The sequence below is a fragment of the Mixophyes fleayi genome, chromosome 1, assembly GCF_038048845.1.
Source record: "Mixophyes fleayi isolate aMixFle1 chromosome 1, aMixFle1.hap1, whole genome shotgun sequence".
NCBI lineage: Eukaryota > Metazoa > Chordata > Amphibia > Anura > Limnodynastidae > Mixophyes > Mixophyes fleayi.
Window position 1 is genome coordinate 143,256,233 of NC_134402.1, and position 27,169 is coordinate 143,283,401.

The 27,169-nt window shown below is 38.7% G+C and overlaps 1 protein-coding gene across 4 annotated transcripts in view; it reads left to right on the forward strand.

Annotated features, from left to right (window-relative positions):
• PPP3CA (protein phosphatase 3 catalytic subunit alpha) overlaps nt 1–27,169 on the forward strand; it is a 185,133-nt gene that overhangs the window by 80,728 nt on the left and 77,236 nt on the right. For all 4 annotated transcript variants that reach the window (XM_075201144.1, XM_075201162.1, XM_075201152.1 and 1 more), the window contains exon 2: nt 14,894–15,094. In XM_075201144.1, the coding sequence (XP_075057245.1) occupies nt 14,894–15,094 (201 nt within the window). The remainder of the gene's footprint in view (nt 1–14,893; nt 15,095–27,169) is intronic.

Here is a 27,169-nt window from a genome sequence, read left to right on the forward strand (position 1 = left end):
CAGGGCTGCAATCAGAAACTATGGGGCCCAGTACTAATTAATCTGTCAAGGCGCCCCCTTCTCTGTCATCGCGCACGTGCGCCCCCTCTCTGTCATCGTGCCACGTGTTCCCCCGCTCTGTCATCGCGCCACGTGCGCCCCCTCTCTGTCATCGTGCCACGTGCGCCCCCTCTCTGTCATCGCGCCACGTGCGCCCCCGAAAGTCCAAGGGTCTGAACAGACGGAGAGGTCTATATGGGTCCCCCTTAATCTGTCGGGCCCCTTATAGCTGTACTCCCCGTACCCCCCTGATGTACCATGCTCATTTGTACCATGTAAAATCCAAACTGGAAATCTTACCTTAAGCGGAAAATGATGCCCTGATATTCAGAAACCCAGGATTCTCTGATTCATCATTAAGAAATTACATGTTAGTTATTTCATAAACTACAGATATTTCTGACACCTTAACAAATGTGTATGTGTAATGAATTTATCTATAGATGTTAACCAATCACTGGTTTTAAAAATCCATACAAAATACAGATATCTAGACATACATGTGTACATACAATGTACCCTAGTTATTTGCTGGTACTATTACCAGATTTGAATGAGATCATTGCTCATTTGAATAACAGATCATAGATGCAGCAAAATAAGGCCTGGTCTGGGGTCTCAGCAGGTTTGAAAGTCTGTGAATCAAGGAGTCCCGTGTCCGGATCTGTTCAGTCTGAGTGTGCGAGAGTCTAAACTGTGCTCTCTGCTACATCTAATCCCTTTTCTGTTTGTCATGTTCCATGATTCTAATATCTTCACAAGTTTAGTAACAACTGGAAAAATAAATCGAGTCTTTCATTTTCTTGTAAGTATTAAAATTGTCACCATATCGAAAACTAAGACTTTGAAAAATGATATTGCTATCTGCAGGGGCAGTCTGGGCTGGGTGGCAGGGGGGCCGGTCCCATAGTGGGCTACCTTGGGCTGGGTCACTGGGCCACCTGCATTTTTTTCCATTAAAATCGGCTGCTGAGTCGAGTCTTGCCTCCTAGGCTGAAATTTGCCAGCCCTCCCCTGACTATCTAACTAAGAACTATTAGATGCTTCTAATCAGAGAGTGGATAGTTCACTTAAAATTCTTCTTTTTTTTTTCTTTTTTAAACAATATTTTTTATTTCAAAATAACAGGTTAACATTTTCTGTATGTTTAAATATAAAATGAGTACAGAAACATAAAAAAACTTTCCTTTGTTATATGTATGTATACATGTTGTATATTCTATGTGTGTATGTATATATGCATATATATGTATGTATGTGCTTGTGTAGATGGCATCTTATAAACGTTTAGTTTTGCCCCTCACTGCCAGCTCTTTTCCTATTTCAGTTGGCAGCACAAGCAGCATAAACTTGATTTCTTTTTCACTAAATGGTTTCTGTTGCGCAATAATTTTTTTGACAACAGATATGGGCACAATGTAAGTAAGAAAGTAAAACTCTTAGGGGCAGATTCAATTGGCCGTGATGTTCCTTAGAACATCACAACCGCGCATATTTTACCATTACTACGGTAAAAATGAGCGCTCATTTTTGCTCGCACCTCTATTAACAAGCAAAAATGGGTTGGATTACTTTATTTTTTTAAATATATATATTCTATGCGACTCAAGGCTGTTCCGGAGGCACCTCATGCAGATTTTTTTTACAATTGAAACTGCCCCCTAATATGTACCAAAATGACTTATTAGAGCTAGCGAGAAAGAGGTGTACTGATAAACACCACAGGAGGAGGTAAACTATTGTGGTTAATGTCACTGCTAATCCCAGTTTACTCTAATGGAAAAATTGTGATGACAATCTATCATATTGGTGGGGAAAGTGGAATGAATGTTGCAGTAAAGGCTAGTATCTCTACAGATAAGTTGATCTTTAAAGTATGGCAGTTTACATTTGTGAAAGCTATAGTACTACAAATAAAGTGAAATTTGTTTTGTTATAGAATATATGTTTGCATTATCCTTTCATAAATATGTTTAATTCATTATGGCCTGTGGTTTTGACTAAAACTAATATTAGTAAATGTTGACTCTTGTCATAAACAGAAGAAAACTATTTGCCCAACTAATGGTTAAATGTCTTTATTGAGCACAATGGGTATTGTTAGAGATCAAATGTCTTGCTATTGTCGAGTACTGAGCAAACATCTTCTGTTTCAAAGTGATAACGCATTTTATTTTTTAAATATCCGGACCAGAGACCAAAGCAACACACAAAACACTCTATTTTGGTCACAGGTATAAATACTTTATCTGACATCTATTTCACGTCAATATGTGACAACAATCCCTGCTGCATCACAAGTATTCTGTACATCGTATTTAAAATGATTGTTACATCTAAATTATGAGTTGGTTTAAATTGTATTCTTATTATGATCAAGTGATGTATCTCTGTCATCAAAATACAAACTGGATGTGTAGCCAAGTTAGGTGCCAAAAGGAGGGTCCATTTATACAGGTTTCACCCCCTCATTAAAAGAGTCAGCAGAATAACCAGAAAAAAATGCCTTTTCCTGATTCCCCCTACTTCCACTAGACTTCTATCACCCTATTGACATACAGCCGTGATGGAGTGCTGAAATCACACCGAAAATAACTATCCCAAACCTGTGTGAGCCACACTGAAAATCTCCCCTGGGATACAGCAAGCCTAATATTACTATAATCCTTACCAACCTAATACTACTATCATTACAACAGATCGGCCAATATAATCCATCTCCTCAGAAGAGTAAGTTTCATTTTATTATTGTCCACTTATTATACAATTGTAACAGCTAGGGCTGAAATAAACTGATGATATCCAGGTCATCATTATCATTGTCCAAAAAGACCATGTACATCAGTGGCTAAACTGTAGACGAGCAGGCCGTAAAGCTCTTGAAGAAACACACGGGCTGGTTACTATGGTGGGAATATGACCACACCCATAGGCTGATAGAATCTACCAGGTTTACAAGCTTGACCATATAATCATCTGTTGTGATTGTATTATTATTGACATTGTTTTGGATGGGTGTGGATGGATGTGCAGTAGATGGAAGTTGAATACAAAAGGGTGGTCAGACCCCAGTCAAATGTAAATTGACCCTGAAGAAATTCATAAGAACTGTGATCATCCGCACAGGTCTTTATGATTGAAAAAAAAAATCGGGGCAAAAACAAGAGCAGATTATTATCACATAGTGGTAATTTATGATCTTGGCAGGTCTGCTATATTTTTTTTTGCTTGAAAGAAAAATGTTTGTTTGTTTTGTTTGATCAGTTTTTAGATCTACATTCTACCAGAACACCACCTGGCATGTGGGTTTTTTATGTCCTGTCTGCATACATTTGGCAGAGGCATGGTTGAATTATTACTTTCCTTAATTAAACTGCGTATGTGCTGAGATGTATGTACATTTAGATTTGTGTTTGTTTCATTCATGTAACGTTAAGGTTTTTTGTTTTTTTTATTCACTGAAGTAATAGTAAATATGGATTTTATATTTATTTATTTTTTAGTAAATATTTGCATCTGATGATGGTAACAATCATCATCATTTATTTATAATTCCACAGCACTGTTCAGAGATCTCACTCACATCAGTCCCTGCCCTATTGGAGTTTACTGACTAAATTCCCTAACACACACACACACACACACACACACACACACACACACACAGAAGGAGACTAGGGTCAATTTGATAGCAGCCAATTAATAAGTATGTTTTTGGAGTGTGAGAGGAAACTGGAGTACCCCGAGGAAACCCACACAAACACAGGGAAAATATATAAACTCTACACAGATAAGGCCATGGTCGGGAATCGAACTCATGACCCCAATGTTGAGAGGCAGAAGTGCTAACCACTAAGCCACCGTGCTGCCCGCAACAACGCTGTTACTACGGTTTAACTTAGTAGTGTGACCATATGAACTATTATGTAAAGAGACAAAGCATATTTTTCTTTTGTTAAGACACCAAATACTTTAGTCACACAGAGAGCTTATGCTCTGACCTCATCTACTAGTTAGCAGGATTGATGTTGGATAGGATGTGAGAGGCATTTGGGGAGGTGTAAATGGCATGGGTGGCATGTGGGAGATCTAAGGGTATGTAGTGGCATTTTCTGGCAAGTGGGGGGTCTGAGGGCATGTCTTGCTATTTATGAGCAAGTGGCAGGTCAGAATGGCATGTGGTGGAATTTTAGAACAAGTGAAGGGCATATGGGTATATTTTGGGCTGAATGATCCGGAGGTGCCAATATTCTGAGGCTGTTTTTTAATTTTTGAAATTAAGGATGATGTGCAACCCTTTTAGAGGTTGGTGGGCCACACATGCATCTCTTGAAGTTGCCCATCATTGGTCTAAATGATTATTTTATGACATGCAAAGTGCACACATGTGCTATATCCTTAACCAATCAGATTATAGCTCTAATTTTCTAATATAATTTATAAAATGAAAACGATCATCTGGGTGCTGTTACAGAATATTTGTGCAAAGTGCACTGTTATTTAATTTTCCATCAACCTTTTATGCCGATCGATTTAACATCCGATAGATGGTTCGATCGCTCGGTGCATGGACTGCTTACACACTAGCCTCGTTTTAGATGATTAAGAGAAGAGCGACTGTCCCAGTAGTGACTTTTACAGCAATGTTGTTGTGAACAATGATTTTAATTTCGTACACACTGGAGCGACATTTGCGGGTCATGTAACGATATACTTTAGCATAAAGGGGCAGAGCTTTCACTATAGTTCACCCAAAAACGCATAAAAAGAGAAGACAACACTGTCTCTTCATTCATTCATACTTTTTTCCTTACAATGGATACAGTAGAAGAACAAGCAACTGCACTTTTCCTTCTTGCTGTGGCAAGAAGACTGCAGGTACAGAACCGAAGGGACAGAAGGAGAAAGAATAGAATTGATCTTGTAAAGCTCAACAATTATTTTAAAGAAATAACAGCGATTTATAAGTGACGTCAAGGAAAAAAATTAAAAAGCTTGAAGAGTTTTGCTGAAATGTGTATGCTGTTTGGAACGGTTCTGGCACAAAGCACTAGTGCGGCGACAATCAACCATTTGGGAAGACTTTCCACCATCGTGTCACTACACACACTAACCCAACTTTCAAACGAGTTGTCGTATGTCGGCTGGTTGAGGCGATTATTGGACAAAAAACCTGTAGTGTGTACCCAGCATAAGCCTCAGTTTTTTTTTTCTTAGATTGTGAAATGGCAACCCTGTTGGTGTACTTTCAATCTTTTTTATTTCATGGTTTCTATAATAATTTATATGCAAAATGATAATTATAAAATACTGGAGACTTCAGTGAGAAGGAATTATTATTTGACATCTATTATGTGAGTCTACCATAACATTATGCAGTTTGTGTTCGCTACTTTTATGTTGTGGTGACAGACATAACATTTTACAATTTTGCAACAACTTTGTGTGCAGGTAATAGTTCTGTATATCTGTGTAATAAGCGATAAATAAACGCCTTTTGTGCTGTTTGTTTCTCATGTATTGCCATACCCTATTTTTCAGTCTCACAGACAATAATGCAGTAGATTTCATTAGAGGTGCCTACTGAATAATAACTGCAATTTGCAGACGATGAACTAGAAACAAAACATTGTTTGAAGAGCAATAATTTAATAAACTGATTGACTTTATTACAATATAACAAATTTGTATTTTTCATTGCATGTAGTTGAAAAGGTCATTGGTACGGCCTCATCTAGAATACGGTTTTCAATTCTGGAGGCCATTATCTCCAGAAAGATATAAATACATTAGAAACTGTACAAAGAAGGGCAACTAAAATGGTGCATGGCCTACAGCACAAAACTTAGTTTGGAGCAGAGAAGGGAAAGGGAGGGGGGACATGATAGAAAGTTTCAAATATATCAAGAGTTTGTGCAAGGTACTTGAGGGAAACCTTACAAGAGAAGTACTAGAACATGAGGACATGCACTGAAATTGGAGGGAAGTAGGTTCAGAGGAAATCTGAGGAAAAACTACTTCACATAAAGGGTAGTGGGTTAGTGGAATAGCCTCCCATCAGATGTGGTAGAGACTAATACAGTAGAGCAGTTTGGGATAGACATAAGAATATCCTTATGAAGAATAAGGGATCAAATATGGTTTAAGGTACCATAGGTTAATAAAACAATGGGAAGACTAGATGGGCCAAGCGGTTCTTTTCTGCCGTCAAATTCTATGTTTAAATATTAAAGTGCATAATATATTTTTATGCTATATAGATTACTGACTGATTTTACATAATTGTGGATGCATAATTAGTTCTAAAAACTGTTTATCATTTGTATATTCTTTTGAATGATTTTTAGAACAATACCTTTCTGTATTTCTGCTTTATAACCACACTCTGTACTGTAACTTTGCCAAAATGATTGTGTGGTGCCAGTCACACATGGCACAGGCTGATACCCACACTGATAATAAGCACAGCATGAAGTAGATATCACTTTTCTTTTATTGTGTGACATTGGGAAGTAGATATGAACAGACATGCCTAACAATGTGGACCAGTAAAGGAAATTATCATTGGCAGTAATATAAAGATTGAAATCCTCTGAAAGTTGCATTTGAGATTATGGGAAAGTAAAGTACTCCCTTTTTACTTTGACAGTGCCTTCTACCCCTTAGAACCAACTAGATAAACCAGGGAGGCCATTCCGCTCCACTGACAGCATTTAAATGCAGACCATTTACATTAAAACTGGCTTGGAGAAGCTGTCTATGGCACAGTATTGGTGGAAGTCAGTATCACGCACATATTTGCCATATAATTCATTTTACAATGAGTTCTCCTTTAATGCAGGATAATATTATAACTATAGACTTTTGAAAATAAAATAGAAAGAAAAGTCAATTGGTAGTGCCGCCAACTTTGACATGCATTCCAAGATAACGGTCAAAAAGTGAATATTATGGAATGTGGTCAAGCTAAAGATATTGATTAAGAAATGCTAGATAGTGATCTGCATATTTTCTTTCAAGATGAAAAGGGATTGTTTTGTCAACTTAAAGTAAAACAGTAACTCTCACATCCACACTCTTCTCCCAGGGGAGGCTCTATAAGCTCTCCTGGTACAATGATTGCAAAACTGGGCCATACTCTGCTCTTACAGCTCCACCTCCTGCACATTGACACTTTTGGCGCTCTGGGTTAGTATAGAATGCTGGGAGTGGTTACGTGCAGGGGAGATGTGGTGCTGTAAGAAAACCAGTGACTCTTACATGCTGGGTACGAATACTTGGGGTTCTACTTATTAAGCTGCGATCAGCCATAAAAACAGAGAAAACAGGTCATTGCATCATTTATGAAGGGTTCAACGCAGGAGAGATCATAGATTTCTCCTAGTATAACCTTTAACTTTTCTTAACGCAGACCTCATATCAATATGGAGACTGCAAAGTTCTCCATTTTATTAAGCTGAAACATTCACAGGATGGTGTTACCTGTCATTTTCAATGGGATCCAGCTGAAGCCTCTCCGGCTTTTCTGGATCGCTCACAAGAATCATTCTATGCACATAGGACTTCCTCCATTCACCAGCAGCATTAGGCTACCAGTAAATAGTAAAAAGAATTTGTGGAGGAGGGAGGGACTTCACTGGGGCATGGTAAATTACAGTATTGTTTCATCATGCATCGCTATGATTGACACTGCAGTATATTAATAAATAGACCCGCTGCTGTTTTAGAAACTGTCACAGAAACCACTCAGTGGTTTAATATAGAGATATTTAGTGAAAGACACAATTTCTGCTTTTGAAATGCATTAATATTGCTTTATACTTTTCTTTTTTTTTTTAAAAAGTAATGACTGAACACATTTTACTCTCATTTGAAACTGAAAGCAAAACATTTTTTCAATGCTGTTGTTTTAATAGCATCCTTTATGTTATATCTTCTAAAGAGTGTGAATCAATGCACTAGTCACTGTGGTTAGGAGATATGCCTGAGCTGCAACCTTTTAATTGTTCTGCAAATGCTGACAGAGGATTCCTCAGAACAACCCACAGCACGTGTGATGAATAATGGATGATTCATGCTGGTAAAACATGGGATTCAAGCAGCCATCAACGTAGAGCATCTAAATGAGGAATGCAGCAGTGTTGTGCTGTGAGGCCTTAAGCAGAGAAGAGACAATACACAAGAAGGTCTCAGTCACTGATGCTCACATTCCACTTGCATACTATGAGTACAGCATAGCGAAAGGTGGCTTATACCACTTCCATACTGCCGCCCCGGCAATATCCCGGGTTGTTAACCCGGGATATTGCCGGGGCACAGGGCAGTATAGATAAAAAGATTCCCGGGTCGGGCGGCTTCATACTGCACCTGCCCGACCCGGGTTTTTTTAAAAAAAAAATACAATACAAATGTTTACTTAACTTATTTTCAGCCAGCGGTGTCTCCGGTGCGTTGCCGGCTGTCAGGGGGACCTCTGGGTACTAAAATGACGTCATTTCTAGTCCATTAGAAATGACGTCATTTTAGTACCTAGAGGTCCCCCTGACAGCCGGCAACACCGCTGGCTGAAAATAAGTTAAGTAAACATTTGTTATGTATTTTTTATTAATTAAAATCTTTTTTTTTTTTTTACTTCCCCATTTATTTATTTTTTTACAGTATGAATGGTGAGACCCGGGAATTACACGGGTTGCACCATTCATACTGCAGGCGAGCGGGGTCCAACCCGGGAATTACCCCTCGCAAAAACCCGGGATTTTGTGGTTGGACTATTCATACTGCACCAAGACCCGGGTTTTTCAGCGTGCCTCTGCAAAAACCCGGGTTTTTGGTGCAGTATGAATGGGGTATTACACATACAGTATTATAGGGCAACTGCCATGTTGCTTGAGAATAAAGTTACAAACCTTGGTCAGATTCCGGCTGTTGGTCTTTGTGTACAATCATCTTTTAATCACACACACTTGGTCAGGACGTGAGCTGGCTGGTTGGCTAGAGCACAATATGGAATCAGATCTCATCCACTTTGCCCACCTGTGTGTGTAGTCAAGTTGCTCTTGGGTTAAGGGGCAGGCCTTACAGCGCCAATGTCATGTGCTTGATTCTGACCAGGGCATTGTCTGTCTGGAATTTGTATGTTCTCCCTTTGTTTACTTGGATTTCCTCCAAGAGCTTCTGTTTGTCTGTAGTCCAAAAACATACTGATAAGCTAATTGGCTTATAACAAAATGGAGCCTTGTGTTTTGTGTGTTGGGTAATTTAGACTGTAAGCTTCAGTGGTGCATGGGCTGCTGTGAATGACTCAATATTATCTGGAAATTGCTGCATAAAATGAATATGGTGGTGCTGTACAAATAATAAGTTTGCTTTCATTTTCTAGCCTGTACTAGAAAAAAATACAGAATTAAATTGGTTGTAATGAGGTAAATTTTCCTTTTTTCTTTGTTTTTTTTTTTTTTGTTTTTTTTTTATTATTGTTATTTGTGAGACTCAGATTTGGCTATTGAGGTTACCAGGGTATCTACTGGACAGTTCTTTGACATGTCTGACACTGGAAAAACATGAGATTCAGTACTTTATCTTATCTGATAATCACGAACTGAATCCCAAACTCTCACTTTGTCTGCTATTGTGTATAAAATATGTTTGCTTGATGTCCTACTTGCTAGACTTCCTGATGGGCTTTCCATGCTCCAATCCAACACACAGTAAATGTTGCCTCCATTTCACGATTTTAATGGTTAGATTAAAGGTGAAAGGATTTATGCCATGAATAGACACATTTGTTCACTAGGTTTTGAACAGAATGCATTTGGCACTTCTAAATATTGCTTCTTGCCCTGTACTCTGCTATTGAATTTGGGTCTGTGAGGACTGTTGGTATCATAGTATGAAGCCATTAAAGGGTGCAGAGTCTTTTGAAATGACCCTTTTCATTTGTACGTATTGAGTATAAATCAGTGATATCCTATTTGCTCACCACAGAAACAATAAATATTTTGTGCTTCCACAACACTATGGGCCTGAGTCATTAAGAAGAGCAAAGCATAAAAAAGGAGTAACTTTGAATCTGGGCAAAACCATGTTGCATTGGAGGGGGAGGTAAATTTAAAATGTATGCACATATTTATAGTTGGAGTAGGGCATATCCTAGTTCAACTTTAATTTTCAGTGTAAAAATAAAGCTATCAAGTATTTGTGTGCTAGATGAAAAAACAGCCAGTATTTATCTTATGTGCAAAATAATAAATTAATTTGCACCCCTTCCATTGTAACATGGTTTGTCCCAGAGAACATTTACTACTTTTTCTTGCCTTACTTTCCTTAATGACTCAGGCCCTATATGTTTAAGTGCTGACTTTGCCTTCTTTATACTGTAGTGTTTTGTTATTGAATACTGCAGGGTGCCTGAGGGAGATTTACAGTGTCTCCTAGTGTTTACCTTCACATAGGATGTTGGTTGCTGTTCTACATGAGCCTCTGAAATTGGGTGGGGATAGAACAACCTGTAGCTAATTCGATCAGCTGAAAGTTCACAGCAGCAGGACAGCAGTGTGCTGTTGATCGTATGGGAAACGGTGACCTGTTCACTTGTGTGATTATGTCACGGCAGGACCGCACGTGAAAGGGCCAGTGTCAGTTTGTTGCTTTGATTGCCTCCATTTCTCTCCTAAGATTTTGGTAGTGCAGGGAGCAGGATTAGAGTACTGATGTGAGGCTCCTAACAAACCTTTTCATATAGAGATACTTTTGACACTAGCAAGTTCACTATGCTGTAGATAATCTTTGCGACACATTAGTGAATGCACTTCTAATGCTCCTTTAAAGCAAGGATAACATCAGTACATGGTTTAATCTATGTTTTCAGCAAGCATTTTCAACGCCGGTGATTTATGCTGATTCAGGTGTTTAAAATCAAAGTTCTAAGACATTCATACTTTGAGAGTGCTGTTTCAAGGAAAAGTATATTAAACTACTTGCATTAAATAATCTTACTCAAAAAGTGGTCAAAAATAACTGACCGTGGTAAGAAAGGAAAAAAAAACTGTCTGTTAAAAAAATTCTTGAGGAGCCTGGAAATCTGTTTTACTGTAGTACTAAGTGTATTGGAACTTGTAAGAGTTGGTAATGTGCCAGGGCTATTTTTTCCCTTTGTTGCCTCATTTTCCAATTTACCATGCTTCCTTAGTCAAAATAGACTACATCTGAAACTATATTTAAAGCTGGAATTTCTTGCCCAGGAAATGCTCAGTAGGCACATACAGTTCAGAGTGTGACTTAAAATAAAAACTTTTATTTTTACACAATGAAGTGGTCTGCGCTTCGCCAGTAAGTCAGAGAATGTACTGTATTAGTTACTGTATTAAACTACTAAATATATTAGTTTTTGTGCGGTTACGTAAGCCTAACTATATGCAGTCCAGTGAGGTGCATCTGTTACAACACGAGAATTTCAGAATACACAATTTCCATAATCTTTTAGGTATAGAGGGTAGCATGTGTATCTTTTAGGGTTAATTGGAAATCATTTGCATAAAAAGGTGTATGAACATCATCATTCCAACTCCTGATCCCACACAGGAGCAGTAGCAATATAAGGCCACAGAGTCGTTTACTGATGAAAATTGCTTACGTGCCTCTAACCCTCAAAGCCCTTGTAGATGGAGCAATCATCGGGGCATTATTAGATGGTGACTTTACTTGCTATATTGGTATTGGACATTAATCAATTATTAAATGATATATTGCCTTATAAAATAAGTAATTCATTTTAAAGATCAAAATATTACTGAATTATCTTTCAGCTTTTCTTTCGCTTGGACTGATCAAAACACTTAAATGAATTGGCCTCATAAGGTACAGGATTAAAAACATTGTGTTGTGTTTACAAAAATACAATTAATTGCAAGAATCCTTGGACTTCTATTTTCCTTCATACAGCTTTCCTGTTAGTATTGGGTTGGTCTGACATGCTTTATTCTGGTCATCTCTTAGTGATTATTCTATACATGTGGTTTTCAAGTTTTTTTTTTCTATAAACTTTTTTTTACTAGACAGGTCTATTTGTTGCCAGATAGAGAGAAAAAAAAATGTTTCACATTCTGTGAGAACATGCGTACAATTGCTTTGCTTCCATTACTTTCTGTGGACGTTAAGTTTGACCTAACCTAGTTTCACCCAGATAAACAATGTTTTAGAAAATCTCCTTTCTGTGAACTAGTTGCCAAATATTCAAGATAAAGATATATTGACAATATTGTTCTTGGCAAGACATATGAAGCACCAAAGTGTGCGTTCATTTTATTTTCATTTTTTCCAGATAGTATGTGTACTTTGGGGTTTTCTTGCCATGTGGATAAACAGATTATGGTGAATATAATTTGTTGGATAAATAAATCTCCGACTAATTAGATATTCACTACTGTTCTCCTACCTCTTGGAGGACATCAGATTAGAGAAATTACTAATTAAAGGTGACATGATCTTTGACAGTCCAATTAAAGCTAAGGTCATTTTTAAGCTCAGGTTTTATGTTGATATGACATCAACAAATACATCTCAGTAGTGCGCAGGCAGGCATTTGAAGTGAGATTTAGGAGGATTAGCTTGTTGAACTGGACTGCGATGCATCCTGACTTCTCTACAGCTTCCAAGATTATTGTTCTTTTCTGTTCATGAAATGTGGAAGCTTACTGCAAGGGAATACATCCAAGAGAATACACTCAAATACTTTTTGTTAGGGTTTTTAATAATTGAAATGATTTTATAGAGCTTAAAATGATTTAACTGGGTAGATCATACATCTGTTGCTGTACTTAATTTGCCATGATGTTTAGCCATCTCTTGACTCTAGGAGCTAGATTTACTAAACTGCGGGTTTAAAAAAAATGGAGATGTTGCCCATAGTGACCAGATTCTAGTTATTTAGTACATTGTACAAAACAATAGCTAGAATCTGATTGGTTGCTATAGGTAACATCTCCACTTTTTCAAACCTGCAGTTTAGTAAATATACCCCCAGGAGGATTTTGCTGAGCAACAACTACAATTCAGCAATGGCTCTAGTACTACAGACTATTGATTGTTGATATAGATATATATATATATATATATATATATATATATATATATATATATATATATATATATATATATATATATATATATATATATATATATATATTTATTTTTTTATTAACATACTTATTTACCCAAAACCACTGGTGTGCACTGGGCAGCCCTCACAGGGGTTACATGCTTCTTGAGTCTAAGGTAAACTCCCCTGTTTGCTCCCACTTTGTCATCAGAATGTATAAGAAGAGTATTAGAGTGCATTTACTGCCTGTGGGGCAGGTTAGTCCATGCTTGGATGGTGATGTCCTCTTGCCGTATTAACTATCCAACCATAGGTTATCCTACTTTTATGTGAGCACTTCATGCTGGTACCATAGTCACTAAAGTAATGTGTGGCCATGTTGCAGGATTAAGAGCCATATGTGAGGCTGCTAAAATATTATGTTGCCCACTGCTCTAAGCAGTCTATAACTATAAACAGTGCTATAGAACAGAGTTTGGGGGGACGAGGTGCTCTCTATAATGTAGGTTTTGTTTAAAGAAGATTGAGTAGTTTGAGGCTTTAAATAAGGTGTAGAATAATAACTTAAGATATAGGTTATTGATTTGTGTGTATATGGAGGTGTTCCATGTGCATGGTGTTAATTATCCTAACCAATTACAGTTTAGCTAAGAGGGTTATGTGTTTTTTTTTTTTTTTTTTGTCCCATAATATCTTAATCATTCAACTGCTCTATTCAAATATTTTTGTGTGATTTAACGAATACAGTTTGAGCATTTATAGTGGCCTTTAATGTGTGCAGTCTTTCTTTACAAAGCCTGTGCTACAATCTTCAGATTATCTGTAGGCATACATGGCGATAGGAATGCAGAAATGTATTTGCTGAACTAGCTATAGTGGAAAAGTATTGGGAATATTCCATTGTGATTGCAATTTCAAGATGCTGCATATTTCTCACAATAGAAAAAGTTGGGTCAAGGCAACACGACTATACCTACAGTGTAGCAATTGACACATCACATACATTGACTTGCAGTAGAAATATGTATTTCATGCCAAAGTGTCCGCTTCAACAAATTCAACTAAGAATATATTTTGCATGTAGTGACATTTTATTGGAACCAACCATTATTGATGATGTGAAACAGACTGCCCCTCCCCAGAAAAAAATGGCATTTTTTGGGAATATGGTAACGTTCTCTAGGGAAAAATATTCTAGAGTAAACCATATTCAGTATGGAGTACTGATTAATGAAGTCATTACAGAATGAATAAGATTAATCTCAAGCAATATGAGAATTTATTTGTACCCTTTGCCCTAGAAGGTCATTTTTTGAGGCGAACCAATATTCATATGAATGTACCAGCTCACTAGGGGCGATTGACATCACTATGGCACATTGGTTTAATGTTTTGGTGGGTTTCTCTGTGTACCCCTTGTCTATACCAAGTGCGGTGGCCATTTTCGGAACTGAGCGTATTTTCAGGAGAATCCAGCTCATTAACTGACTGGGGTCTGATATTGTCACTGAGGTATGAGCCTCACTTTGTGTCTACTAGTTTTGTGATGGCACTGATCCCTGGTCAGTTGATAGGCTGAATATTGATTTGCCACACAGTGCGGCCTCTTGTGTATTTGTGCAGCCCAGAATTGGCTGCCAGACACAGGCATACTTTGATGGGGAAAACACTTCACCTGTTATAAACATTTATATATTGTAGAGGTCAAATTTTTACCTTGCGTAAATTAAGAAGCTTTTTTTCCTTTTTGCTTTTCAGCTGTACCGTTCCCTCCGAATCATAGACTTACAGCAAAAGAAGTATTTGACAATGATGGCAAGCCTCGGGTTGACGTTTTAAAAGCTCACTTAATGAAAGAAGGAAGACTTGAGGAAAGTGTTGCTCTTCGACTAATAACAGAGGGAGCTTCAATTCTTCGCTTGGAGAAAAACCTACTGGACATAGATGCTCCAGTCACTGGTGAGTGAATAATGAAAACATTTTCATTTTTGTATATTTCGCAAAGAATGGCTGATTAATTCAAAGCACATTTTTGTAGCCAATTTCAAAAGTCTAACCGTATGAGGTTTTGTTGTGTTTTTTTTGTATTTGTTTTTTTAATAAGAGGCTTATCTTAGACTGGTCCTCCACCTACATATACATTAAACAGATATCTGAACAGATGACAATTTCATAAACATATTCAAATTACTATGTTACATCCTTATTGTGTGTTCTAAATGTGCATGCCTGCCCCGTTATGAGCTTCCCATTCTAGTCTGAGTTTCACAGTTCCAAACTTGACTGGACAGCGCATGCGCTGGACCCTGCGTTTTCTCACAAGAGGAGAGTTTAGGGCCTCTGACTCATTAAGCAGTGGGATTTGCCACACAACACCCTCGCAAAAAAATTAATATTGGCTAAACAATATAGACAACAAATAGGGACTGGCAAAGGTTTAGAGCTTTTTAAAGTAATATGTTTGTCTGTAAACTATTATGTGTCTGAAAGCAAAATAATTTCACAGATTTAAAACAAAAATGCAGTTGTTGTCGGCACTTGTCCTTAATACTGCATTTCTGTGTGTATCTAGTAAAATGAAAACATGAGGTATTCATATTTTCATCAATACACTAAAGCCTGCATCCTAGCGTCAAGGGGTATCTCATTGCACTTAAAATGATATGCACTTACCTCCTCAGCTCCCAGACATAGGGGCTTACATCTAGCATTGCCTTGTTAGCCGCATCCAAAAAGTCCTTAAATAGGCCTAATAGACAGCTGCCAAGACACCACATATTTTTTTAAACAATACCAGAGAAGAAATAAGACTGCGCTTGGTTAATCCCATTTCACAGATTTGTTTAGATTTTCTGCTGAAAGTACAATTTAAATCATCTCCTTTATTGGCTGATGAATATATGTTTCAGGTGCAAGTTCTGCCCTTTGTTAGTCAAAGTAGAATACACAAATAAATGTGACATTTGGGAGGGTTTTTTGTTTGCTTTTTTTTTTTTTTGCTCATTTGGTATTTGGAACCTTTTTGCTTCACTCATTTGAACAAAATTTTTAAAACTTTTGCCAGGGCACATAATTTGAAATCTGTCATGTGTTCACTTATACTGCAAATATAGCCTTTTCTGTGTGTGCCCTTTTATCCAGAATCCTTGGTATTTAAATATATTTTTTTCTGTGTAAGGGGTTTTCTGAAATTTGAAACATTGTGCCTAGAATAAAGTAAAACACTTTTTATAGCATAAGCGTCTTCCCCCACCTCTTCTTGTAGAGCAGCGCTCCTCACAGTGAGTGTACCAGAAGGCGCCTAGTGATTGTTTATATGTGTGTGTCATAACCACTGGGCAGGAGTAATTATTTATTATTCTGAACTGTCTGATTTATAAGAGCTCTGTATAAAAGAACTCAAATCTGCATACAAATTAGGTAATTAAAACATTACTAGGATACCACTGAGTGAGTAATGTTTAATCAGTAGCTGTTTAACCAATTTTAAAATGACCCTGTATAAATATGGCATATCTATCATAAGTCAGTTGTTTAAGTATCTCTGAGAATTTTCCTGGCTATCTTTTCCGCACACTGCTAACTGTTTGGACCAATTTCATACATTAGTCTTTTGCGCTGGATGCCTAGTCATGTGTTATAATCCTCAACTAAGCTTATTACAGAGATAGACTGCTCTGTATTACCAGCTTCAAATATCTGCTAATTATATTTCAGTATAGCAAGCCATTGAACAAAAAATGTGGCATGTAATCAATTTTGAGGATGTGCACAAAATCATAGAACACCTGCAATGTCAAATCAAATAAAGGTTGTCAGTGCCCATTTATCTATACATTTTAATATGCTATTTTTCATGCCTGATTTGCCACATTGATATGCATGAGCATGTAGGAAAAATGTTGGCAACTCTAGTAAAGACTTCTAATGAAACATGGCTTTGATCAAATGTTGTGCATAGGTTATAGAAAACAGGTCTGCAATATTTTAAGCCAGAGCAAAATAGTTAAAATTAATTTTGTCAACTCGTAGTATTTGTTAAAAAAGAAGCATGATTTATCCATATATAAGATTAAATGTAAGTCTACAAAGAGAATGCACTATTTTTAAGTAGTATCCATTTTTTTATAACTTTTATTTGAAAAAAAAAAATAACTAGTAGAAAAACATCGACTATCCTCAATAATCATTGGAGACAACACGAGAATCAAAGGGAGAATGCAAAAAAAAGAAAAAGAAATAGCCTATGTATTGTATTGTTTTTGCATTAAATGATATGGAACCATGATTAATTATGCTTAGAATTGGTTAAAATAAAGACCATTGAGAATATTTTACTCACTTTGTTGTATTCCCCTCTTAAGGGGCAAATGTATTAAGCAGCAAGGTTGAAAGTGGGAGATGTTGCCTATAACAACCAGTCAGAATCTAGTTATTTATTTAGTACATTCTACAAAATGACAGCTAGAATATGATTGGTTGCTATAGGCAACATCTCCACTTTTCAAACCCGCCGGAAACTCGCAGCTTGAGTTGCGAACGATAAGTCTTAGATTGATAATTTTCCCGCCACTAATCAGGAAAGCGAAATTTGGCACATTTGTAATGTCCAAGAGCAGAGAGAGACTTGAACAGCTGACCGTGACTGATGTCACCTTAGTCACTTAGCAATGAATGCACCTTTTCTGCCACCACAAAGAATTTATTATGGGTGCCTTACGTTCACAGAGCTATTTATTAATGTTTCACACTTAAATCACATATACATATAGCATGAGCCTCCGTGGGCTTCATAAATTCACAAACAATCACAGAGAAAACACTAGATTAAATGTATTTAATCTGAAAAATGTTTCCAAGGCTTATTTACAAAAAAAATAAAAGCAAGACATACAATATATTACACAAATGAGTTTCAGAAAATAAAATGGGAAATAAAATTAGAGTTGCTACTTACTAGTTAAAACCTTGTGTGAGGGAACACAATTGAGGAAAGTGGGACATTTCAGTCTTGATAGACTCCCTCATGAAAATGCACAATCTGATGTCTAAAGCAGAAGATTTGAAACTCTTTTTCCATATAGCCCTCACCCCCCACCTTTGGAGTTTAGCTGTTAATGGACAGATTAATCTCCCAAATGTCACAGGGTTTTTCGAAGGGAGCTAGGGATGTCCCGAGATCGGAATGTTCACAAGACCTGATTTCCCACCTTTGCTCTTTCTGCTTGGCAAACTAGATGGTTTACAACTTTGGGGCTTCAAACTCCTCCAAGACCCTTATCTATCCCAGGCCTGGCTAGTTTCAAAAGATTAATGACTCTTGCATACGTTCAAACTCATGTCATCTACCAAAGGACACAATGAGATTACATTACAAGATTACATACAATATACATTGTTGTTTTATGTGGAATTCATGTATGACAATCAGTCATTAGATATACTACATAATCATCACCCCCCTCCCCCCCAAACCTAGGGCACGGAGAACTGTGACCTGTCATTGTTTCTCCTGCCCATTCACCACTTCTGCCTCTTGGCGCGAGAGGCCATCTGCATTTCCCTGTTCTGCGCTCTTCTGGTGCTGAATGGTTAAGTTATACTGCTGCAAAATTAAGCTCCATCTTAACAGCTTTCAATTATCCCCAGAAATTCTATTCAGCCAACTTAGAGGATAATGGTATGTGGTTATGTTGAAGTCCCGTCTATACAGGTAGGGCTGTAGCTTTTGAAGTGCCCATATGATGACTAGGCACTCTCGTTCAATGGTGGCATACACAACCTCCCGGGGGAGTAGTTTTCTACTAAGGAAAATGATAGAGTGCTCCTCCCCCTGCACTGTCACTTGGCTAAGGACAGCTCCTAGTCCATAGTTAGATGTGTCTGTCTGTCTGTCTGTCTGTACTATGAATCTCCATTTGAAATCTGGGGCCTGTAGAACAGGGTACTGGGCCAGAGCAGATTTCAGAGCTGTAAATGCATTTTCACAATCTTCTGTCCAATTAAACACCTGTGGTAATTTCATTTTTGTTAAGTCAGTCAGAGGTTTGGCTAGGGTGCTATAATGGGGCACGAATTTTTGATTAATACCCAGCTGCACCTAAGAAAGACATGATCTGCTTTTTCGTGGTAGGGGTCAGCCACGCCGTGATAGCCTATAACTTGCCTGTCTGTGGGAGGAGGGTAACTCCCCCTACACGATGCCCCAAGTACTGCACTTCACGCATGTCAAACTGGCATTTCTCTGGCTTGATAGTCAGACCTGCCTCAGTAATTCAGTCTAACACACTATTCAGATGGATCAGGTGCTCCTCCCAGGTCTGGCTGAACACTGCAGTGTCATCCAGGCAGGTCCCTCCTGGCCCCCTAGCAGGTCATTGACCAGGCGCTGGAAGGAAGCAAGGGCATTTTTCATTCCAAAGGGCATGATCAAAAACTCAAACAGCCCAAATGGGGTGATAAATGCGGACCTTTCACGTGCCTCGGGTGACAATGGGATCTGCCAGTACCCCCTACTGAGATCCATGATAGTGATGTAGCGTGCCTGGGCAAGCTGATCTAATAGTTCATCTATTCTAGGCATAGGATAAGCACCAAACACTGTGGTGTCATTCAAGCTCCTATAGTCTACACAGAACCGGGTGCCCCCACATTTCTTTGGGACCAGTACCACTGTGGAAGCCCAAGAACTGTGAGACTTTTGAATTCCCCCTAGCTGCAACATCACGTCTATTTCCATTTTCATTGCTTTTAGCACTTCTAGGGAAATACAAGATGCTGTCAGTCTGAATGGGGTCTGGTTGCCTGTGTTTACATGATGTGTGACCAAGTATGTTGTTCCAGGTCTCCCTGTAAAATTAGACTGATAGGGCCGTAGAATGTTGGCTAGCTGCTTCAGCTGAGAGTCAGACAGCTCTTCACTGCAGTGGGCGTCTGCTAGGGACCCTGGCTCTTTAGCAGCAGCTGCTAAATCTACCAAGGGGTCAGACTCCTGATTGCTCTCAGGCAAGTTACACACAGCTGATACACAAGCTTCCCTGTCATGATAAGCTTTGAACATGTTGATGTGATATACCTTCTGCCTCTTTTGGCCCTCATCCTTTTCCACTACATAATTAACATCATTAATGTGCTGTACTATGGTGTAGGGGCCTTCCCATGGCAGCCTGCAATTTTCTCTGCGGCATAGGGATCAGAACCAGAACATTTTGCCCCACCTCAAATATGCGTTCTCTTGCATTGCGCTCATACCACAGCTTCTGTTTCGCCTGCGCAGCTTTCAGGTTGAAATTAAGGGATTTGCACAGCCCATTGGCCTGCATGTGATACAGAGAAGTAATTAAATGATTCACCTGCATCTTTTTACAAAGACTCTGCATGAGGTTAGACACGGACTGGGTACCTTGATCAGTTAACATTTCTTTTGGGAACTCCACCCTGGAGAAAATAGTTTTAAGGGCATCCGCTACTTTGAGCGAATGGAGGAAAGAGCTACTGCTTCTGGGTACCTAGTAGCAAAATCCAGTACAGTCAGACTACTCTTTCCCTGATCTACTGGGAATGGCTAGTTGACCCACAATATCCACAGCAACCCATTCAAAGGGTTCTGATATGACGGGCAGGGGAATGAGATGGGCCCACCCCACATCACCAGACTTCCCAACGACCTGGCACACATGGCACGAGCGGCAGTACTTGGCTATGTCAGTCAGCATGCCAGGCCAGTAAAATTTTTTTACCAAATGAGCTTTAATTTTGGCAACACCCAAGTGCCCTGCTAAGGGTATCTCATGGGCTACTTTCAGCAACCCTTCCCTTTTAGGTTTGAGGTACAACTAGTTGCCTATCAGCAATTACATCTGTATGCATACTCGTGACATTTTTCTCTCTGTACAAAAGGCCATTTTCCCCACAAATTGTGTCTTCCTTAGTTTACAGACAGGACAGCCTGACCCTCCCCCCTCACTGCTGATAAACTGGGATCAGTTTTTTGTTCTGTTTTAAAAGTATCACTTCCGAGCTTGTCAGTGTTGCACACAGCCTGAGGCCGTTCATTCGAATCACTATCTGAATCTGCAGCTTCTACAGTGAGGAAGGAGGGGTGGAGTGTGATTAACATCTATTGTACTTCCCTCCACACTTTCAGTGTTTAATGCACAGCTCCTCTGTGCTGCTCCCCGGGTCACTACTGCTAAAACATTGGATGCATTTTCACACTTTGGGTTACCTTCAGAATTGGGCACATGTAAATCAATCTGGCACCCTAAAACATTAGCAGACATGGTATCACATTTTGCCCTGTTCAAATTCACAACCAAGGGGATTTTAAGTGTTAGTCTCTCCAACAAGAGCATTATCATGAAACACATTGACACATAAGCCCTCCCTCTGCATCACAGGTACCTGCAAATCTGCATGAGTATTTTCAACAGCACATGAAATTTTATTATTATTTTTCCACTTATTTTATGGTGGTCAACAGAGTTCACCTGGGAAAGATTAAGGTTTGTTTGCATGAGTGCATCTGAAATGACATAACTTTCATTTATATAAGCAGCGTGCATCCTTCCCAAATCAGTCCCCAACAGTACCGTGGCAGGCAGATTATCTAGTACCCCAACGTCTTGTATTCCTTTGTCAGATCCCAAATCTAGGTACACCCTGGCTAGGGGTACTGCAGAATGTAGGCCCCCACACTCCTCGCATAGCAATAGTCTTCCCGGGAATAATGTTCTCTGGGCTCATCTGACCATGGCTCCTGAGAGATACTGCAAGTTATGATCTGTCTCATTCTCCACGCTTTGTAACACATCCATCCCTGATAAAGCCCGGTCTGGGAGAAACGTGTAGGTAACCCATTGACATTTGCTACATACTACACCTGACATCAGAGACCAACTACTAAGCCTGCAGTTCACTCCCCATCGTGCATCTATTTGTCTCTGTGGAGCTGCTAACAAGGGACTCCTGTATGGGCAGACACCGCCAACTCCGTCCGCACCACCCGCACTTTAGCCACCCTTACTCTTGGTAGGTAATAGGAGGACGATTAAGGACATTACTTTGACTGCCCTGGAGATCTACCTTTCAAGCGGAGGCCTGTTTATTTGGTTTATCACTATATCGTTATTTTTGAGGATGGAGAACCCTAGCAGTGGTGACCGTTAGTCCTCGGATCACTAAGGGACAAACTGGAACCAATTACTTCAAAACAGGGCTGTTGCATCTCTTTACCCTGATACAGCATCGCTAAGGAAAACATCTGACCGCATCCTTCCTACTTACAGTATCAAGGCTATTCAACAAGTGATTGGGAATTATGCATGTTTCTCACTTAAGCTATGCTTTACCTCAAGTGAAAAAAAATTAATAACAAGACATACAATATGTTACACAGGTGAGTTCCAGAAAATAAAATAGGAAATAAAATCAGAGTTGCTACTTACTAGTTAAGACCTAATGTATGAGAGATCACAATTGAGGAAAATGGGACATTTCAGTCTTGATAGACTCCCTCATGAAAATGCACAATCTGATGTCTAAAGCAGAAGATTTTAAACTCTTTTTCCATATAGCCCTCACCCCCCACCTTTGGCATTTAGCTGTCAAAGGACAGATTGATCTCCCAAATGTCACAGGGCTTTTCGAAGGGAGCTAGGGATGTCCTGAGATCGGAATGTTCACAAGACCTGATTTCCCACCTTTGCTCTTTCTGCTTGGCTAGCTAGATGGTTTACAACTTTGGCGGTTTAAACTCCTCCAAGCCCCTTATCTATCCCGGGCCTGGCTAGTTTCAAAAGTTTAATGACACTTGTATAAGATCAAACTCATGTCATCTAGCAAAGCACACATTGAGATTACATTACAAGGTTATATACAATATACATTGTCATACATGAATTCAACAGAAAATTACAATCGGCCATTAGTTATACTACATAATCATTACACATAAAATCCATTTTTATTGATTGGTTAAATGCCTAATTCTGTATATTTAAATAATATTTACTTAGCTTTAAAGGGGCTGTACACCAAAGAAGCATTAAAAGCTGACTACAAGATTTAACCGCATTTGCTTGGGGGTATTGCAGGAGGCTGCTCAGTCAATTTGATGCTATACTCTATAGCAGTGTTTACCACTCTACATAGAGCTCCATACAGCCGTTTTTCCCAGGGCTCCTCCATTTCTGTAATATAGAGCTGACAGAGCTTTCAAGTTCTCCCCTGAGGCTTCATCTTCTGTGATTCTGATTGGTGATTGGTTTGTCTGTACGCCTCATTCCCCTCGCACTGTCATATCCCCCAATTTTTGTGTGAGATAAACCTCAGAGCTCAACTGAACCTGATGCAACTCTATGGGTTCTGGGAAGGGAAAGGAGCCAGGTAAATAACCTTTAAAGATTAGGTGATGAGTCAGCTTTAACTTGCAATCAAGTCTAGTTTGTAGATGTAAATTTTATGTTCCTCAGTTGACATTTATTTTTAGTTATGGTATGTCATTTTGTGTGGTTTTGAATCCACCAATGTGTTCTTATTTCAGTTTCAGTTGCAGTAGCTGGAAGCTAGCCACGGGCAAAGAAAGAGATAACTGATCCATATCAAATACAGCACACCTTGAGAAACCGGAGTTTCCTATCAAAATGCACTACAGCTATAGATGACATTATTGTTGTGTTTTAATTTACTTTCCTACACTGAGCTACTGCCGCCATTTGGAGATTAGTGTATGATAAGTAACTCAGCTGCTATCGGCTAATAATCTTGGAGTTGGATATTGATTATTTTTTTCGATTAACAAGATGCAAAGTGAATAAAAATAGAAATGTAAATCAAACCAATATTTGGTGTGACCACCCTTTGCCTTCAAAACAGGCATCACATCTTCTAGGTACACTTGCACACACTTTTTGAAGAAACTTGGCAGGGAGGTTGTTCCAAATATCTTGGAGAACTAACCACAGATCTTCTGTGGATGTAGGCTTGCTCAAATATTTCTGTCTCCAAGTAATCTCAGACAAACTCAATGTTGAGATCAGTGCTCTGTGGGGGCCATATCATTATTTCCAGAACACCTTGTTCTTCTTTACCCTGAAGATGGTTCTTAATGCCATTGGTAGTTATATTGCATCAACAAGATCTCTCTCACGGAAAGATTTCAAAGCAGACTTGGGTTTCAAGATATGTTGTTCAAGTTCTTTTGAAGAAGCACAAAGAAACAGGCAAAGTTGACCGTAGATACAGTGGACGGCCAAGGAAACTTAGTGCATCAGATGAGACACATCATGCTTGCATCCATTTAGAATTGGGAGATGTTCAGTAGTGCCATCAGCTCAGAACGGGAAAAAAACTGTGGGACCCAGGTGCACCAATCTACTGTTTGGAGAAGTCTGGCCAGAAGTGGTCTTTATGGAAGAATTGCAGCCAAAAAGCCATACCTTTGACGTGGAATCAAGGTCAAGCGACTCAACTATGCAGGAAAACATAGGAACTGGGATGCAGAAAAATGACAGCAGGTGCTCAGGACTAATGAGTCAAAAATGTAAATATGTAATAGAAGTTTGTTTGCCGATGGGCTGGAGAACAGTACAATAAGAAGTGTCTGCAGGCAACAGTGAAGCATTTTGGAGATTCCTTGCAAGTTTGGGGTTGCATTTCAACAAATAGAGTTGGGGATTTGGTCAGGATTAATGGTGTCCACAATGCTGAGAAATACAGGCAGGTATTTATTATTCATACAATGCCATGAGGGAGGCATCTGATTGTCTCCAACTTTATTCTGCAGCAGTACAATGACCCCAAGCAAACAGCCAATGTCTTTAAGAACTTTCTTCATCGTAAAGAAGAACAAGGAGTCCTGCAAGTGATAACATGGCCCCCATGGAGCCCTGATCTCAACACCATCAAGTCTGTCTGGGATTAAATGAAGAGACAGAAGGATTTGAGCAAGCCTGCATCCACAGAAGATTTGTGGTTAGTTCTCAAAGATGTTTGGAACCCTCTATACATTGTAACCCTGGTTGTACCTAATGACCCGCAAAGGGATCTTAAAGAAGCCCAAAAGAGATCATAATAAAAAATGTTTGCTCAACTTAAAACAAGACAGCCTATTGATATCCAAAACAGAACCCACAATGTGGGAGATGTTAGGGAACATTCTTCCATATTAAATAGATTACCTTTGTAATTTGTTTTTGATTAGATATTGAAAACATTCTCCCAACATTTATAGTTTATAACAAACTAATAACATATTAGGAGCATATTCAATTGTTGGCGGTTTCCGCCGTGGAAAAATTATTACCGTTATTACGGTAACACTAAGCCGGATTTTAGCTCGCAGCTCCGTGAGCCGCGAGCTGAAATCCAGTGAGAAAAGTACCGTATTAATGGTATTTACGCGCACTATTAGCGTAATGACGGTAATAGTGTGCATGCCGCATTACTTTAGGCAGCGCCATCAATTGAATATGCCCCTTAGATTCTATTCTATTCCCAATCTGATACCTTCAGATGTAACCTTAATAAAAACTAACACTTTAAACTAATTTAAGTATATATAAATAAAGAAATATGTAGACTGACCTACCTAAATATATGCTGGTGATAGTTGGGACACAAACTCGCATCTTCTTACCCAAAATAGCCCCTGTTAAACCTGATGAGCCGCAATGTAATCCAATAGACATTAAAGGAATATTATACTTTAAACACTTCCTATTTTAAAGACTGAATGCCTAATAGGAAACAATAGACCCCTATGTGAAAACAAGATCTAAAAACATTCTCAACCGGGAATTATTTTAATAATTTACATAATTCCTCTTTTTTAATATAACTAACAGAAAAGTATAGGCTGCAAAAAAGGAAGATTATTATAACTTACAATATTACCTGAAGTTGAATTCTAGGGATTCATTTAACCTCTCAGTGTAAAGTGTCCAGAGTTTAAAGATCCAGAAAATCTCCCTTACACAGAGTTTTCGAAATTTATCCCCAACCCGCATAGTGTGCTTATTACTATGTTCCATAGCAGTTACATAATATTTGTAGGATCTGCATTATACTGTATCCAAACGCATTGTGGAATTACAAGAGTAAGCTTATTTAGGATGTCCGCCTATGTTCTATAAATCTGACCCTAAAAGGTCTCGTTCTCCTACTGACATACTGTTATCCGCAAGGACACTGTTGAACATAGACATATTACATATCGCAATTACGAAAGGAGGTTCTGTGAAAACATTTATATTTTAATGTTTACAGGTAGTACATCTTTTTTTTTTTTTTTTTTTGCATCTATAATTACCTTTAGGTTTTTCCAGGAAAACCAAAATCGCTCTAGTGGAAGTGGGTTTCTCTATTGTTTTTAGAAAACTACGAGAGAAGATATTCTGGAGATTTCTATTCTTTTTAACAATATTTGGTTTCTCTGAAATAATACTCTTAAAGATATCATCTTATTTTAATAAGTGATAGATTTTATTTATAATCTTGTTGATACATTTAGTTATATATTCTATTTTGATAAAAAGTTAGGGGCTTACATTCAGGGGATGACTGGCAAATCTTAGCCCGGAGGGCAAGACTCGACATAGCAGCCTAAAGGAAAAAAGATGCAGGAGGCCCAGTGATCCAGCCCAAGGTAGCCCACTATGGGACTGGCCCAAGGGGCAGATGCCCCCCTGCTCCCCAGCCTGCCCTGCTTACATTCTGTTTTGGGGTCATTGAGGTTTAATTTTAGGTGTTGGCAAAGAATCCCATTCTAAGGCTCTAGCGCAGTGGTTCCCAAACTGTGTGCCACAGCTCCCTGGGGTGCCATGGCGATCTTACAGGGGTGCCTTGGCCAGGACCAGTGGTAAGCAAAGCGGGGGACTACTTGGTAATTATTTTGGCTTAGGGGTGCCTTGAAAAAGTTATTAAGAGCCTAGGGGTGTCTCGAACTGGAAAAGTTTGGGATCCACTGCTCTAGCATATACATAAGCTTCTTTAACAAGGTCAGGTGGATACCCCCTTTCGTTGGGAGTTTTTCTT